This window comes from Convolutriloba macropyga, chromosome 7 (assembly GCF_964194025.1).
Source record: "Convolutriloba macropyga chromosome 7, txConMacr16.3, whole genome shotgun sequence".
NCBI lineage: Eukaryota > Metazoa > Xenacoelomorpha > Acoela > Convolutidae > Convolutriloba > Convolutriloba macropyga.
In genome coordinates this window covers 19,001,880-19,021,252 of record NC_134474.1, presented here as the reverse complement: position 1 = coordinate 19,021,252, position 19,373 = coordinate 19,001,880, and the positions used below count along the sequence as shown (strand labels likewise).

Genomic DNA, 19,373 nt, shown 5'->3' with positions numbered 1-19,373 from the left:
TCAAATTGAAATTTAATTCCACGTCAGCAAATACAGAGAGGATGTTGGAAAGGGTAAAAAGATTCAATCTATGGAAGAAAAAGAAAACAACTAAGTGAGTTTAAAATAGACACACTAATTCTACCAAATTAAATAAATGATATCGAATGTAAGAATGAAACAGTGGTTTCAAGCCACATAAGCTCATTTCACTATGATAAATTTTTTTCTGAGCCAAGATGGCTCTAAGACTCATTCAGTTCTGCGCATCATCTGATCTCCGACATCACTATTGACCAGAAGAGCCCACAATTGATGTCAAAGGACCACGTGTTGCAATTTTTGTGAAAGGCAAAATCATGACCGTTACTAAGCGTCACTAGACATCTTTTTTTGGGACATTAGTGCAGCTTTACCGTACCAGTCGTTATCAATCGCGGATGATGAATGCACTTCGGAAATCTAAACAAGGTCAAATAAAATTATCTGGTTCTATGAAAATTATCTAGAAAAAAATAGGCTCTAAGCAACAATTTGTAAACAGCCTTCATAACTCTGAACATTTTGGTTCTTTTCCGTTTGTGTACCCCTCCTCCGTTACGTTATCCACCCCCTCCCCCGTAACAATGGAAGAGCCAATAAAGTAAATCATCATATAAAAATATTGCAGTGCGTCTGCGGCGTGCAAATAATATGCACCACTAAGCTAGGGGGGGGGGGGGCACAAACGGAAAAGATGCAACGCTTTTATATAAAATCGAGTCGTTCCCATTATATCTCCACTTATGGTACATTAACTATAATGGGAGTTGGTGTTATCAGTTATATAACCACTAAAATGGGGGGCTATAATAGGAAAAAAACCACTAAATGCTTGTAATAGCACACATTTAAAAAAATGGTCACAAATACGCGCAAGATGCTTTCAACGGAACCACGAAAAAAATCAGATCGTGACGATGGCGAAGTGCGAGTACGGGAAATTCAATCCGCAAATATTGTCTACCATATGAAATATGTAAGGTTAGCAATACCAAGCATCTACCACTAGAGCACCAGTTTTTTACCGAACCGAACGAATTTAAAATTGATACGAATCCAAAGAATGCGGTCCAAATTTTACGCCATGACTACCAAAATTAGATGCCGGAGCAAACTGGATTACTGGTGGAACGATGTGCACGATGGGGGGGGGAGGGGGAGGGGTGCAAAACAGATTCGGTAAATCGCATAATAGTAAGCCGAACGGCTCTAAGAGAACTTATTGCCCTCCGGGCATTATTTGTTCATCCCATTTTTGAGGACAAAAGTCCAAATGGTCAGACGAAAAACTCAAGACTAATCTTACTGCTACAAACTTCATTTGAGAGCAACTAATCAAGGGAAAATTAGGAAAACAAATGGGATCGTGTAGAGGAGGTTCCTCGGCTCCTAAAGTTGCAGAAACTTCAAAATCGAAAAAAAAATCAAAAAAGCAAGTTTTATCAAAACAATTGCTAAAATTTGTCATATTAAAAAATTGAAAGCTATTCCATGGCAATTAAAAATTTTTCAGTTACTTTTTATCAAACCCTTAAGGACGTTTTCTGGCCCCTGCGTCTGGCAAGACGTGAAAATTGAAAAACAAAGTTAAAAAAATGAAAAAATTTGCACATTTTGTCAAAAAAAAATGCTAAAATTCGTTATGTTAAAATGTTGAAATCATTACACCACTACTAGAAACTATCAAGTCAACTATTATAAAACCCTAGAGGAGGTTGTTTGATAACTAGGGCTGAAAGAACTCAAAAAATGGCAAAAGTTTTCAGAAAGCTTGAAAAAATTGTTTATATTAGTATAAAATTGCGTGTATTTAGCGAGCTGTTGTTCGTCAGTAGCTAGCCACGGGATAGAGGGGGGAGTGCACCGGGGGCTGATTGGGGGTGGCAACACTGGGGTAGGGGGAATAGCGCGGTGGGGGGTAGGGACAATAGTTGCTGGGGGAGTCAACAGTGGGGGTGTCAACCTTTAAGAACCGCCCTTCACACCATAAGTATAAGTCTCCAAAACAGTTTGAGCTAAACAGGACTAAAAAAGACCGACCAGACAGCCGAAGGCAAATTTGCCCTCACATGTACCTAGTACTCACACCTTACCATAATTCAACTGAGGAAAAGAAAACGAAATAACAAAATTAATTATACTGAAGTTTAACCGTTTCTTGGCAAGAAACTGGGCGGATAGTTAAAAGTGGTTTCGCAGTCTTTAAATTCACATCTTGCACAGAATATTGAAAGAATATCGATGTTTGATCAGAATTTTCATATGTTCTCTTATGTATTATCCAGTCCACAGCTTATGTATCCTGTCTTATGTATTATCCAGAAGATAAAAAAGAAAGGAATAAAATAATAAGAAATAAAAAGACACGGACTGTTGACGCTGCTGTTGAACAGCAGCATGAGCCGTTAGACGAAAAGAAATGCAACTCAACGTCAAAAACTTAAAACATGAAAGAACTCCAAATATTGAAAGCTTTACAAGTTCGGACATCATATATCTGCACGCCCTCCATTTTTCTGAAAGAACGCTCACAGCAGCCAGATATTTCAGCAAAGGGTTAGAGTCGCCTCTAAGCTATCCATGAACCAAACCGCACCATAACCACAGGTGCGGCGATAAATTCTTACCTGGTGCAAAAAAGCGTCTTTGGTTTTTTATCAATTCTTTACTGAATACTATATAGTAATATCTGTAATTCCTTTATTTCTTGGTGATACTCGATCATATAATTGAGGCACCTAAGGATACGAAATTATCGTCATTAGGCACTTTGATAACTTACTCGATCAACCCATTAGAGTTGACCCGACAATGTTATAGATGCTATTGTACTCATAAGTCTGATAGAGTAAAGTACTCTATTTAACATCCGTAGGGACTGTCACCTTGACCAGTCGGTTCTCATTAACTGTAATTTAATTCTTCGTCACCTTAAGTCGTCAACGTTCAAACCTTGCTAGATGTAAAAACCGGCATAATTATAAGCTGGTTGAGCTCACGTAGACCAAAGTTTGACAACAAAACGATCACTGACTGAAGCCTTAAAAACTTCAGTGATAGATTGAACAAAGTTTATCACTAATGATATAATGAACTCAATCAATAAAAGCCACAGCCCTTCACCCAACCGAGCAAAAAACAGGTCCGAAAAAATTGTTTGTCGATTGGAATAAACAAGAAGGACCAGGTAGTCGTAGAGCTTGAAAGGAACCGGCTGTGAAGATCAAGTTCCGCTTATATTCTAGAGCGTCTGCAACAGACAAAACAGCTGACAGATTGCCAGAAAATAGCCGCAATAGATTCGTAGATCAGCAGTCTAAAAAAACAGTAAAAAACGACAGACCAAAAAAATTCGTCTTTTCATTGAAGGCTGATCTGTTATATTTTGATTAAAAATCTGTATAAGTTATTGCTGCCTCTATTAGCTGATCTCAAATGACCTTCATTTAGAGTGACACACACCCATTTGAACTTATCTCTCAGAATTAAAGTAAATAAAAGTCAATTTCAAAGTGAGGAAGTCATTTTTGAGAGTGAGGTAAGTTAAGTGTGACCAAAAATTTAATCACGCACATGAACAAAAAAACTCGCTCCACTAAGAGCGAAAAATGACGTCACACATGCAATTCAGTTGAAATTGCATGAACGAATGATTAAAAAGTGGCTGTGACGTCATATGGTCGTAACAAAAATCATGACGACGAAATAAAAGAAACATAGCAGGACAAGTCCTGACGATCAATTCAAAGAATTTTCATTGACTAAACAAACATCTCGACCTCAAAAGGACTATGAGCGAATTGGAAAAAAAATCAGATGAAAAAACCAGAAAATCAATGTCAAAATGTCGCATGTCAAGAAAAAAAATCATTCGCGAGAAATGGAAATTCGGTTCATACAAAAAACTAGGCCTAGAATGAACTATGAATGGATTGGGAAAACCATTTAAAAAAAAAATCCGAGCCAAAGAATTGAAAAAACAGTAAAAATCAAAGTGAAATTGCCGCATGTGAACAAAAAACCACTAGCGAGAAAGCTAATTTTTCTTCAAACACCGTTTTCTCACTCTACTTTAAAATTAGAGCGAAAAAATTTCACGCCGCAAAACCACTCGCTTTTTCGCTCCATTTCCCGTTTCGGCGTGACCGAAATCACCACTCCAATTTGACTTCAAAAATCATGAAAATGTGTTAACAGATCTTAAAAAAAGACAGCGCCCCCATACAATACAAATTCTTTGAATTGTAAAAAACGAAGAGAAGGCCAATAATAGCATCAGCTATCACTGTGCGGCTATTAAAAATAGGCAGATATAGATACATACAGACTGCCAGATAATAAAGTTGAAACAAGTGCTTTTCCATGTTGACAACAAGCGTATGTTAGACGAAAACAAAAAGCTCAGGGATTGGTTAATGAACAACTACAGCATCTCATATATATTGAGAATGTCGTAGGAACGTAATCAGCCATCCGAAAGACGCTAGAAAAAAAAGAATTAATTTTGTTTATGAAAAATAAAAACAAGCAACGTGCACAAATAACGAGAACAGAGCGATCTTCTCTTTCAATTTGCCCAATAAATTACTGACAACGATGACTAGATAAACCTTCGTTCAATACATGCAAAATATAGCACAAATTAACAAATTATTCAGATAGAACATCAATTCAATAAACTAGAGTAGCACATGCTCAAAATTGTTGTTCGCTTCAGTTAAAAAGGAATCTAATTAGCTCGTAGTTCGACACCAGATATGAGTTTTTCAATTTATGACAGAAACTTGTCACCTCAGCTTGGCTACCATTCTCTAAATTAGAGGGAATTATCTGCATTATCTTTAATTTGTTATATAGTTTAGCACCTCTAAAACGTACTGCATTGCGCTCCAACTTCTTTTTACAAAATGGTTCCTTTAGCAAGTTAAGAATCCCACTTCTGGTTTTCCGGTCGTTCGATTTAAATTGAAACAAATTATTGCAGAAATATTGCTGGTGTAGATCAATGATTGATTTCAGAACAAATTTATTTAATTCGTATATGTGTAACTCGTAGATAGTCAACAACGAGTGGCTCATAAAAATATCATCGCAGTGATCGCCTTTTTTCTAAAATATATTACTTTTAAAATTTTTTTCTGCAATAGGTAGATCGGAAGAAGCGCTGAGTAGGTACAGCAACCATAAACCAAGGCACCATATTGAATTAGTGGTGTCACATTCGAATTGTAGAAAGAAATTAGTTGATTCCGAGGCACATGTCTGAGTTTTGCTAGTATAACACATTGTTTACTTAGCTTACTTTGCACATGATCGATATGAGCTCGAAAGGAGAACTTATTATCTATTTTTACCTCAAGATATATACAGTAATGCTCAACTGTGATGTCACTTTTGTTTAATTGGAAACTAAGATTTGCCGGGCCTTTCTTCAAGTTAAGTTGAATTGTTTTACTAAGATTAAGCACAAGCTTGTTACTCTCAAGCCAAAAATTTATGCTATCTAAATCTGACTTTATATTTTCAACAGAGCACCCAACTGCTTCCATGTTAGTGTTGTCAGCAAAAACTAAAATTTTAACATTTTTACAGACTAAAGGAAGGTCGTTTATACATATTAAAAACAGAGAGGGCCCAAAATCGATCCTTGAGGATCACCGTTTTTGATTTCGCACCAATCAGAAGAAGTACCAGTAATTACAACTTGCTGCATTCTATTACTCAGATAGGAGTTAAACCATTTCCAGCAGTTGCCTCTAAATCCATATCTCTCAAGTTTCTGCCAAAAGATATGTATGATTGATAGTATCAAACGCATTTTTTAAATCCAAAAAGAAACTAACTATGGTCGCATGTTGTTGTCTCATGCAAACAGTTTCGGTTAGCTCAACTAGTGCATCAATTGTACTATGCTTAGATCTAAAACCAAACTGCTTTTTATAAAATAAAGAGAATTTCTCAAAATATTGATACACGCGATTGTACATAGCTCTTTCAAAAATTTTACTGAAAACTACAAGTGAAATTGGCCTATAAATATTTTGGTCAAGTTTAGACCCCTCTTTGTGCAGTGCTCGAGCCAGTTCTTTAGGAAAAATACCTTTGTCAATTGAAAAATTTATCAGAAACACTAGGTAGAGGTTGATGACATCTGAAGATAATTTGATTAGTATGTTACTTATAACATCAACACTTGTTGTCAAGATGACTTGTTGTCAAGATTAGTTTAAATATCCTCCACCTCTCTCACAGTAGTTTTGTAAAGATACATGGAGCATTGGCGTCTAGTAAAAGAAGGTTGGAAACTTTTATTTAAGTGCCTACTGACTTGATGTCATATGAAAGCAAAAAAATTGTTCAACTCGTTTGCATTATTTTTATCCGAAGGTTCATCAAACTTCTGATAAAAGCTGCTTAGGATTGGAAAATTCTGTGATTTATATGATTTGCCTTTAATCTCATTGAGTAGTTTAAAAGTCTGTCTAGAGTTTCCTAAACATTTTTGGAAAGAATTTAGATAGAGTTGTTTCTTGCGCAACTTTAATTGCTTTTCCAGCCTTATTCTACAATCTTTGAATTTCTTCAGCAGGTCATTGTTATTTTTGTTTTCTTTATATTTATATTAAGCATGGTTTCTTTTTGACGTAAATTTTTTAACCTATTATCAAACCACTTCGGAATTTTTTGTTTATTATCGACACTTTTTAAAGGAGCAAAGTCTTCTGTCACTTTAAGAAAAAGTTGGTTAAATTTTGAAAAAGCGTTGCAATGATCAACACTTTTGTAAAAAATGCCACTGTTTTTGTTAAGATGTCCTTCCAATGCCATTTTATAACGGCTCACAGCATCCTGATTTTTTACAAAGCTAGTATCTCGGAACATTAAATCATTTTTATTTATATCTTCACTTGTTTGCCACGTTAGAATAACGGGATTATGATCAGTAAAATTTTGATGTTCTAGAACTTCTACAGAAACATGCTTACCCAAATTTTTATATATGAAATGGTCCAAGCAAAAACTGTACTCATTAGTTGAACGTGTTGGTTCGGGAGAGGAAATACAGAAACCATTTGCTGTAATGCTGTTCAAGTAATTTCTGCTCACCAAATTATTTTTCATAATATCCAAATTCATATAACCACAAATAATGACTGACCTGTTGCTCGAACTTAGATTTTCTAACAACTTATCCATCATATTGACAAATTAAACTTTGTTCGAGCGTGGTGGGTTATATACAACTATAGTTTTAAACGTTTGATTATTTTTGCAAATATCTACACAAAGAGCTTCCTGAAAGTCGATCTTACTTTATGTTGTAATAATGCAAAATTTGTTACATTGCAACGTGACCCAACCCCCTTTAGAATCCCTATTCGTGGCTACAAAACCATTGTATCCAGTAACAAGATAGTTGGAAATTTCATCTGTTTCAGAAATCCAGGTTTCAGTTAAACAAATTACATCAGGTTGTACATCCAGACTATAAATAAAAGCTTCTAGGTTTAACAAATTTTTTCTAAGAGATCTAACATTTACATTGAGGATAGTTATAGTTTTTGTGTTGCTTTTATGTATAGAACCTTCAGTATTGGGGACAAAAAAAGATTTCTCCAGAACTTTGGTCCGGAAATCTGAACTTTGGACAATTTGAGGGCATCGCTGAATGATGTTGGAATTTCTGTTTGTCGTGTGAGAAAGTTGGCTGACGAAAAGTTTGATTATTGATATTTGCGCGTGGTGGTGGAATAAAAGAGTTGAAGCAATTTAGTACACTTCTATGCTGTAATTGAGATCAATTCCACCTTCTTACAAACCATGAATTTTGTAGGCTAAATTGTCGTATTTCCACTCAAAGAACAAAGTGCCCTCACTTGACCATACTGAATTAATTCTATCATCTGCCTTCATCAAGTTGATAAAATTAACTCTCGCTTTACTCAAGTCTTCAAACACTTTGACGTTTTTGTAAGTTTCCGATTGCGCCAAGTTTCTTTTGTTTTTCATGAAGTCAAATTTTGTTACCCTGCGCACAAATTTTGCTATAATTGGTTTTCTTTCGGAATTTGACAACAGACGGTGCGCAATTGAGATGACCTCCTCCTTTAAATTCATACCGATGTCCGCTGCAACATCAACAACTAACTTCGATGTCTGTTGATAATTTTCTTTACCATCAGTAGAACATGGAGATAACCCAAGCACTTTGATATTATCTCTTCTTTTATAAGTTTCCAAGAGCTCAGATTCAGACAGAGTTTTTAGCTTAGATTTGGTTTGGAAACGTTGATGCAAAAGTTTATGAAAAATTGTATAATAACTCAAAACAAAGCGTCGTTTTCTGAAGACGTTAAAGTATTTTCAAGCAAATAATGGAGGGAAAACCCTGCTTAACAAACTAGAGCAGATATCAAAACAACGAAGTGAATTACGCCGAAAATTATCAAAAGCTGAAGCAAGATTGTGATGATTTAAGGCTACCTAACGAGATTTAAGCATACACCGTCAAGGAAGTGAAGTTGAGAATTTAAAGGCCAAGCAAGAAACAGAACGTCTGCAAGAGCGTCAAATCGATAAAGAAATAGATCAATATCTGCAACAGCACTAAAGCGAGCAAACGAACCGAGGCAGCGGAGGACTAAAGACGGTAGATGATTGAACAGAAAAACGGAATTGCGAGAGCATCTAGATTTTTGGTAGACGACGGACAAAGTGCTCGATCCATCAACAGAAGACGCTGAAAAGGGGAATAGGAAAAGTCGTTGCTGAAACCATATCTTTTAGTCGACCACCATCTCTTGACACAAATTGTACTTGACACAAAGATGCATGATGATAACTACAAAAGCTGTTTAGTTCTGACCTGAAAACCATTCTAGGGCTTCAACCGATTGAAAGAGTATCCTGCGCTGCAGCAAGACAAGACAACAGGACAACAGAAAACGCAAAATCATGCCTAATTGCGGATCAAAAAGGTGCTACCCAGAACTACAGATGAGCAGAAAGAGCACTCAGTACATCACACTAGAAACAAAAAATGCACTCACAAGGACAATTCTCTCAACAGGTGTGCCGAGAGTCAAAACAGAAGCAGTAAACTAAATCACTACAAGTTACTGAGGAGACAGTAATGGGGATGGTTTTGTACGATTGCCCAAACTCAAAATATGGAAGATCTCACATCAGGCGTGCTATGGACTCTTCCATAATTTGGTTCATAACAAAACAGCTGAACAGCATTGAAAAGATGCGATAACTGAATACCAGTTTAGGCAGACAAGCTGAGGCAGCAATATAGGGAGTTCGGTTTAGCTCACATCATACTATCAAGCTTCAGATGCTCTCTGTGATAAATCTGGCAGATCAGGTGCCTTAGTAAACGCTCTAGTAACGGACATATGAACTCGCCCGGTAGTGCTACATGATGACTCTACGCCGTATTGTTCGTTTTCGAAAGTGGTTACCCATGTCAACAATGCATTAAAACAGGTTGGACACGAGGCTGACCTAAAATCGTGTCCAGTATCTGTTCTTCTACAAAAAAGATCTCTAATCAGCTAAAAAGGCTTTTTATTGAAGGCTTGCATTCACAACATGACACAATCATACTCTGCTTTTGACCCAATTAAATTTCACAAAGGGGAAGGACTGAAAACAAATACCTTTTGATTTAACGCGGAAGACGCCCGCGAGTCATAGAACTTCGAATGTCCTTTCAAATACGGGCAATATATTAACAGGGGTGGCGAAAAATTCAACACCGAGCAATCGAGACATTCATATCGACAACCACAGTCAACGATACGAAGTTGGACATTGTGGCTAGAGGACGATGTAAAAATGCCGAACGATTTCTAAACTGTAAAATCAAAACAGTCTGAATACGCGCGTTTGCATAGGAATAAAACGCGAAGGACATCTATCAAGATGACAGGGATTCGGATGTCACAGAAGCACATGTCCGTTAAGTGGAGCAAACATAGTTAAGTAAAAAAAAAACAGATAGACTTCAGGGATACTTATTACACGATCCTGTCATCAATCCTCTTAAGAGCACAGAAAGTTATCTGGGACAGATAAAACCCAACTGGCTCGAAAACCCAATTGAAACATTTTTTATCTGCAGAGAACACAAAAATTTGCTGCTGGTATGGAAGCAATGTTTCTCCAAAAAGCTGTCCAAAGATGACAGCCGAGGCTTAAGATTTCTGCCAATAACATTCTGATCAGGGAACGGACGTTTCCGAAAACAGAAGCCATATTTGTGGCACAAAAGCCCCACGGTATAGCCGAATTGACAAAGAAGATAAGGATACTCGCGAGCAACAATGATACTCTCGTCAAAAAATTTCACATGGAAGACTACTGAAACCAGTCAAGACTCCATAAGAATACAATTGAAATCCAACACAAAGTGGAGAGCATTTTGAACAAAGTTGGATTCAAGTGAATGGATTGCAAATGACGAAGATGATAAGTCATAGATCCCCGAAGATCGATCCACAGCAGTTATTTAAACTTTCAAAACCAAACCACAGTTATTGTAAACCTTCAGATTAAACTGAAATAAAGATCTTGATAGCCCAAAACGTAATGGCATAGAGTATGAGATTCAAGACAAAATCAAATGGACCGCACAAAGCAAGTGAGACCAAGAAATCAGATCAGACATTGTTTCAAATTGTTCGAACTCAAACTTTCCCAAACAAGTCAGTAAATAACATCAAAAGCCTATCCGAGATACAAATGTAGCCCAGTTGTGAAACTTTAAGGAAGATGGTAACTTGGCTCTTGCAAAAGGTCAATTGAAATTATCAATCCCTGAGTATAACGCGAGGAATCAAATTTTGTTGGATAAATCTTATCACGTCAACCTGAACGACAGAAAGAAATATGTAAGCAACTCATCAACAGCACTTCAGTAACATTCGATTACGCCATCTACTACAAAAAGTCAAAATGTGAAAACTGCCGTCATAGAAACGCAGAACAGCGCCGAGTGCGATTTGATAAGCTTGCGTTCCCATTAGCACACAGACACAAAAACGAACTCACACACGCGCGCACACGCATACAAAATCAAACAAAAACACACACACACACACACACACACACACACACACACACACACAAACATACCCGGCAGATTGCCGGAAAATAGCCGCCGTTGATTCCAATAAGCATGATTGGGATTGAAATAACAGAAGATATTGAAAAAAAAGAATTTTGTACAGAAACATTTTTTTAAGTCCGATTTATTTTGATGGCATTTCGTAGTTGAACATACTTCTGTTTCTTAGAGAGAGGCTACAGGGGCTACTATCAATAACAATAAGCATTAGAGATGGTAAATAAGACTTATAGGAACGACGTTCAAATAGCGGGCATCTAAAATTGGGCTTTATGGGTTTATCCCGTTTCTATTTCTGACTTCAATTTTTATACTGACTCTGTTCATTTTGAATTGCTTTGCTGAGCAGCTGATGTTCAAATTCACTTTTAACAGAATGAGAGAAGAGAGAAACTAGCCTAGAGAAGTCAAAAAGATTTCACGCAAAATGTTGAAAAGGCGGCAAAATGAGGTAAAGCGAAACATTTTTTTATTCGACGAAGTAAAAAACAGAGCAGGACAAATCCTGACGTACAATTCAAAGAATTTTCATTGACTAAACAGAAAAACTAGACCTAGAATGGACTATGAGTGAATTGAGAAAACCATTTTAGAAAAAAAAATCAGATGAAAAATAAGAAAAAAATAGAAATCAATGTCAAAATGCCGCATGTGAACCAAAAAAAACCACTAGCGAGAAATGAAAAATTAATTCAAACAAAAAACTAGGTCTAGAATGAGCTGTGAATGGCTTGGGAAAACCATTTAGAAAAAAATCCGATGCAAAAAATCGAAAAAACAGTAAAAATTAGAGTGAAATTGCCGCATGTGAACAAAAAACCACTACCGAGAAACCGAAATCTTGTTCAAACACCGTTTTCTCACTCTACTTTAAAATTAGAGCGAAAAAAAATTCACGCCGCAAAACCACTCGCTTTTTCGCTCCATTTCCTGTTTCGGCGTGACCAAAATCACTACTCCAATTTGACTTCAAAAATCATGAAAATGTGTGAACAGATCTTAAAAAAAAACAGCAGGACAAGTCCTGAAATACAATTCAATGAATTGAATGAAAAACTTAGATTTACTCTACCTGAATAGCAGATCAATTCAACGATGCCAGCCAAAACACAAACAAAATCATCTTAAAAAATTGAGAAACAAACAATCAAACAAACTAAACAAATATTTATAATAATTGATAAAACTTGGAAGCTTTTACCCCTAAGGCAAAATTTAACCCCTTTAAATATACCTATTTCAAAAATAAGTTAAAAACCAAAATTTCTTTCTGAGAATGGCGCAGTATTATATCTGCAAGGCCTGAAAAAATTCATTGGCCCTTGAAGGTCGATTAACTCGAAAATTTTCAAAAACTAAAAATATCAATGGAAATTTTAATGAAATTTTGCTGAAAATCGTGACATTAATATCTTAAGAATCATTTCTTGAAAAATGATTCTAGTGTCTCTAGAGGCTATCCTGTAAACCAATTCCAAGTCATAAAAAATAATTGGTTCAAAGATCGATAGGAAATAATTTTTAAAAATTTCATATTTCAAAAAACAGAAATTCGTTCTATTAAAATGTTGAAAAGCATCCAATTACCCCCTAGCAAATATTTAATAACATACTATCAAACCCTGTATGAGGTTATCTGGCTACTCAGGCAAGAAAAACTGAATAAAAGTCAAATGTCTTGAAAAAAAACTTAAAAAACTTGCAAGTTTTATCAAAAAAATTTCAAAATTCGAAAGGTTAAATTGTTGAAAACAAATCCATTAAAACTAACAACTATTCAGTAACCGTTTTGAGACCGTGGAATATGTTTTCTGGCACTTGAGAATGGACAAATATCAAAAATTGACAAAAACTTTAAGAAACCTCAAAAAAATTGCAGGTTTTATTAAAAAAAATGCAAAAATTCGAGACATTAAAATGTTGAAAACCCCTCCATTGTTGCTCAAAACTATACAGTGCCCTATTATCAAACCTTAAAGGAGTTTCCCTGGCCCCTGAAGCTGGAAAAACGCAAAAAATAACAAAAATTTTCAAAAAACTTGAAAAAAATTGCAAAAACTAGTATCATTTTGTGTGTTTGTGTTTGTAGTACCAGAACATATAGCACATAAACTGGTCATAACAAGTACCTTTTTCTCGCAAAAGGCCTTCATCAACTTTTAAAAAATTCAACCTAAGACTAATCAAGCGAAAAACTTTTAAAAAATCACAAAAAACATGAAAAATTGCACCATTTTGGGCTCAAAAACTCCTAAAAATGATCTTTTAACCTTCAATTGAGGCCATACCAGCAGCTGCAACACTCTAAGCACTTGAAGAACTACTAACGTCCACTTTGGGCCTCTAATGAAACTTAATGCCCGCTGGGCTTTACCTGTTTATCCCGTTTTGAAAGATCAAAGTCATTGAAAATGTCATTGAAGATCAAAGTTTTATCAAAAAAATTTCAAAATTCGAAAGGTTAAATTGTTGAAAACAAATCCATTAAAACTAACAACTATTCAGTAACCGTTTTGAGACCGTGGAATATGTTTTCTGGCACTTGAGAATGGACAAATATCAAAAATTGACAAAAACTTTAAGAAACCTCAAAAAAATTGCAGGTTTTATTAAAAAAAATGCAAAAATTCGAGACATTAAAATGTTGAAAACCCCTCCATTGTTGCTCAAAACTATACAGTGCCCTATTATCAAACCTTAAAGGAGTTTCCCTGGCCCCTGAAGCTGGAAAAACGCAAAAAATAACAAAAATTTTCAAAAAACTTGAAAAAAATTGCAAAAACTAGTATCATTTTGTGTGTTTGTGTTTGTAGTACCAGAACATATAGCTCATAAACTGGTCATAACAAGTACCTTTTTCTCGCAAAAGGCGTTCATCAACTTTTAAAAAATTCAACCTAAGACTAATCAAGCGAAAAACTTTTAAAAAATCACAAAAAACATGAAAAATTGCACCATTTTGGGCTCAAAAACTCCTAAAAATGATCTTTTAACCTTCAATTGAGGCCATACCAGCAGCTGCAACACTCTAAGCACTTGAAGAACTACTAACGTCCACTTTGGGCCTCTAATGAAACTTAATGCCCGCTGGGCTTTACCTGTTTATCCCGTTTTGAAAGATCAAAGTCATTGAAAAATGTGTGAACACATCTTAAAAAAAAAAAAAAACACAGCGCCTCAATACAATTCAAATTCTTTGAATTGTAACAAAAAAATTTAGGAGCGCTATAATAGCCGGCTGAGAAGATGAGGGCGGCTATTAAACACACCCAAGCTGACTACTTCGGACCAATTGAAATCAAGTTCCTACGACGTTCAGTGAAACCATTGTGCTTCTCATTTACTTGTCTAACAAAGTAATTATTGAACTGATACAGTGATTGGACACACAATCATGTCCAGCTGCAGTGTGAGGATTTATTTCACTAAGTGGTAAACCAAATACCATCACAGCAACAACGGAAAGTTCGTTGCAGCAGCCAATAAAGAAAGCATTCCTGGACATAAATGAAGCTGAGACAGAAACTGATTTAGCTAGCGAGAAGATTGTCTAAGTTCAGCCCTCCGAGAGCTCCACAGGGAAATACGGGAAAACTGGTTGAAAGTTCCAACATTGATTAATTGACATTTAAAGATCAAATATTGACGTTAACCAATCACTTGATCGACAAGTCAGAGTTCAGTAAACCATTTTATAGAAGCTATTTTCCTTATTGCTTATTGTAACTGAATTGGTTGATTTTTTGAAAGTATTTTTAAGAATCAATAGAAACTATTAGCCTGTGCAGTTCGCTGTCATATTGATTAAATTTGATCCTTTGTGAAATGGAGTCTTTAAAGCTCAAATTTTTCTCGACTTAAAACACTCAACGAGTGACTAATAATTTCGACTAGATTGTAAATCAATAAAACAAAATCAAGAACCAGTCCCTCGTAAAGCTTGCGCACCAGCTGTACAGATTATTGAGCAGTCGCAACAGCGACATGCAGGCAGATTTACAAAACTACAGGCAGAAGCAAAAATAGAAAAAGAGACGTGAAGAAAGAAACAAGAACGGAAAAAAGCCTAAGACTTAACAAAAAACATTTACAAGTATGAATCCAATAACGAAAAAAAAACAAATCTGTTCTAAAAAGAAATCTCTTTTAATATCCTCGCATATGCTGAATTGTCCCAAATAAACAGCGCATAAAAAGACTAACATATAGAAAATATTTGGCACAAACTTTGTTAGAGAGCAATTGAACGTAGATTCACAACCTATAACGTATTCACCTTCGCTCACCAAACAAAATTTTAAAAAGAGATTTGCATGGAAGATCCTGCTTTCAGTTTTACGACCAATTAAAATTATTTATTGAAACTTAAGATATATTAGCACTTCATAATTGCAGTGAAATTATTAAGGTTCTAGCCCTAAATTTGAAATTGTTCCAATGTAAAAAAACATCCCGACTTATTAAAACAGGTTCATCACAGATCTTTGCTGTTATAGCTACCCGGCGCAGATTGCACCCCCATCCAATTTTAACATATTTAAGCACACTGCCCAAGTTAATTTAGGTTACTTATTTACATGAGGTATCAAAAGCTATTTACCACTATCAAAAACTAATGCAGAAAAAGGTTTGAGATTAATAGCCTTATGACAGTAAGTGTTGCTTATAAGGCACGCATCAATAAAATTTCACACCTGGATTGTGTGCTTAGTGTAGTAATCCGAAAGGATCCAAGAAAACTTAACTACCACCGGGCAACACCAAGTTATCCCATTTTGAAGGGCGAAAAAGGGTCAGACCAAAAATGGTCAAGCAAAAATGGTTATGCAAAAAGGACCGCAGGAGTAATATAATGGCTAAAAATGCATAATTTATTTGGGAGAAATTAATCAATATAACCGACTAACGTCGGAAAATTTGCTCTGGAACGACTAGTGGGAGCTTAAATCTATTGCAGCCGGCTTTCAGTGGGGATTAGAGTCTCTAAATTCACTAAAGATCTTTCAAATGAGGTCATTAGAGGACATTATATAGCTTTAGAACCACTAATAAATTGTGGACTGAAAAAAATTACAGCGCACTTTTTGTGAACATCCGCCAATTGAGTTCAGCAGCTGACGCTTGTGAATGAAAGAAATTTAGATCACACAAAACGAATAAGCCAATGGCGCAAAAGTCATTTAAAAAGTCACAACGTTCAAGCGGAAATTTTGCAAAAAAGGAAACACATTTACAATAATAGCTTCAAACTTGGTCCGAAAGCAATTTAAAATAATGACTCACATTCTGTGCTGTGACAGGAATTCGTTCTTTAGATAACACACTTTCTTCACTGTCCGAATTTATCAGTCTGTTTGCTTCACTTGAATCATCAATGTTCTCATTGGCAGTTATAGACAGTGGAAGTTCAACCACTAATGAGGCAGCGTTTGGTGTCGGTGCTGATGAGGAATTGGATGATGTGGAATGTTGAGATAGATAACCACTGCTGATGTCCGCGCTGTTATTTCCGTCCTCTTCAGCAGCTAAAAAATTAAAATCATTCATATTTCTCTAAACTGCAATAAAGTGGTGCTTTCTCCGAAGCAGGCTCTTGCCATTGAGGTCCATTACGTGATCATACCATAATGAGGGAATGTGCCATAATTTTGCCAAGGAGGCGGTAATGAGAGCCCTACAGTTATACCGCACGTGCAAGTTTCATAATAGCAGCGGAAGTCAAAGCACGCACAGCACGAATTCACAATACTAGAATTGCAGAAGGTAACATGTATTGAGCTTGAAAAAATGGTTACCCGATTTTCAAAAATTAATAAGGAAATCTGGCATCGCGGCTCGCAATAAAGGCCAGCAGTCCAGTGGCGTCATCGCATCAAGTAACCAGTACTTCCAGGAGAAAAGGGTTCGGAGCCTTTTATCCAAACAACTACCAAAAGCATTCAAACATCAAAAATTATTATTCCAATTGCGGAATCAAGTCTTCATGTTTTGATTTGAACGACTAATATACTCAACATAAGCAACCAAATAATTTTTTTAAAGCGAATGTAACCAGCTTCCAGAAGACACATTGATTTTCTATATAACAAAATTATTTTACTGAGAAACTATAAAAAAGCGAGCACTTCGATTTAATGAAGTAAAACCAAAAAACATGAAGGACAAAGGAGTTGCTGGCGACGTTGGGCGTGGGGGGGCATAAACTGAAATGACATGTTTGTCTTGTTGGTTTATATTCTATCTATTATCAATTTACAGATTAAAGTTTTTGCATTTTTTCCTTGCTTGAGTTAAATATAAAAACAGAAATCAAGAAAAAGCGAAAAACAAAACTTTTGCAGAAAATTTTAAAGAAAATTAGTCAGCGCAGACCTCATTGGGTTTATCCTCGGAATCTCAATAACAATCTCTAGTGCAGTGGGAATTTGATTATCTGCAATAGCATAGATCAGAGAATATGGGATCAATAAATAGAAACAATTACAACTTTTTCGAATCGATTTCTAATGCAGTTCTTTAATAGTTGCCAAGCAACTATGAGGCCATCGATGAAGTTTTACAATTGTTATCGTTGAACCTATTATGTTCCCCAACGAGCCGCCAGTAAGTGTAATTAATGAATTACACATTTATTCTCAAAAATTTAATGAATTTGGGTCCAGGTTCTTTTGTATTCTTTTGTCACTCATTCTTAACAAGACGACTCCGTAATGTGCGTTCACACATAATGTTCCGATCCCGTTCAACCACAATTTTGAAGATAGAAAAATTCGAACGTTGTTCACAAATGATTCGTGTATGCAATTAACAAATCGCTTAAAACTCAAAGCACTCAGCAAAGTAAATAATGCCTCATTAGAAGGCGATAATAACTGCATTGAGGAGAACAAGACATAAGACAACAACGAAATGAAAAACAACATGCATTGCTTACGATCAGAACTCAACGTCTTAACTATTTTTTTTAAATTATAAAGAAATCAAAATAGATCTGATTAAAAATAAGAGATCAGATTAAACATTAAACTAACCAGCTTGACATGCATTTCAACAGACAAGATATGGGACTAAAATTCATTCAGAATAATTAACAAGTAGACTAAAAAAACAAAAAGGCAAAGTTAAAAAATACGTTTAAACTTTTTGAAAACAATTGATTTCAAAGTTATAAAAACCATTAGCTATTAACTGAAACTACTAAATGGCTTCATCAATTCCTCGATAGCAAGCCATTGAGACCTTTCATTCATACAACTACATATCATACATCTATAAAAAGAACAAATGCAAACGTCAGTTAAATTTTTGCATGAAAGGGCGTCGAAGTTTTTAAAATCGTAATCTACTCGTTTGACACATTGAATGTAATCAATTGCTCTTTCATTCGACACCATTAGACTGATATATGACTTGTCAGTAATGCGTCATTGAAGTGATAATCGAAAAAAACTCAAAAATTGGAAAGTGTCCAAAAAAAGTCCAATACAGCAATGAACCTATTACTTAACAGACCGATACAGCAATGATCACTACATACTGATCTACATGAAAAAGGATGCGGAGACTACGGTACGAGGCGGCAGAAACAAAAATAAAAGTGGCTAATTTAACAAAAAACAATAAAAATAACAATTTTTTTCAAACCATAAGTTAAAACAACCATAATCTTTCAACTAAAAATAGACTGCTATGGAAGCCAATTGGACTGCTTAGGAAGCCAATTGGACCGTTCATTAGGGAGACTGAACCAAAACACACAAAACAAACAACCAACACGCAGGACTCAAAGTTCTATGCAGAAAATAGTGAAGCAAAAAAAATTTTTGCTGAAATTGCAATATGGTTCATTGACCTTTAATTTCACGTTAATTAGGTCTATCAATAATTGAGTTTTGATTTGAAGTCATTCCGGTCTGTAATAACATAAATACAAATTTTAAATTAAAAGTACAGCACCCCAATACAATCCGGATAATTTTCTGAATGGTAAAACTCCATAATTAGACCAAAATTGATCACGTTCTACTCGCTCATCAGAACAAATTTCACCGAAATAGCTAAGTTGGCAAAAAATTGTTTTATATGATGAAATTTAGACAATTATTGAGATATATTAGGAAAAAATGATACGGTATCACCTGTAAGCAATAGAAAGTTTCTTTTCCTTGATAGCTCCTCAGGTAGCTAATCAGACCTTTGATTAATAAAACTCAATCAT

At 35.5% G+C, this 19,373-nt stretch overlaps 1 protein-coding gene across 4 annotated transcripts in view; it reads right to left on the bottom strand.

Moving 5' to 3' along the window:
• Positions 1-19,373, bottom strand: part of LOC142342667 (uncharacterized) — an 80,483-nt gene continuing 61,110 nt past the window's right edge. For all 4 annotated transcript variants that reach the window (XM_075394134.1, XM_075394136.1, XM_075394137.1 and 1 more), the window contains 2 exons: positions 16,439-16,680; positions 1-441 (listed from right to left, as the gene is read on the bottom strand). In XM_075394134.1, the coding sequence (XP_075250249.1) occupies positions 349-441; positions 16,439-16,680 (335 nt within the window). In that variant the 3' untranslated portion in view covers positions 1-348. The remainder of the gene's footprint in view (positions 442-16,438; positions 16,681-19,373) is intronic.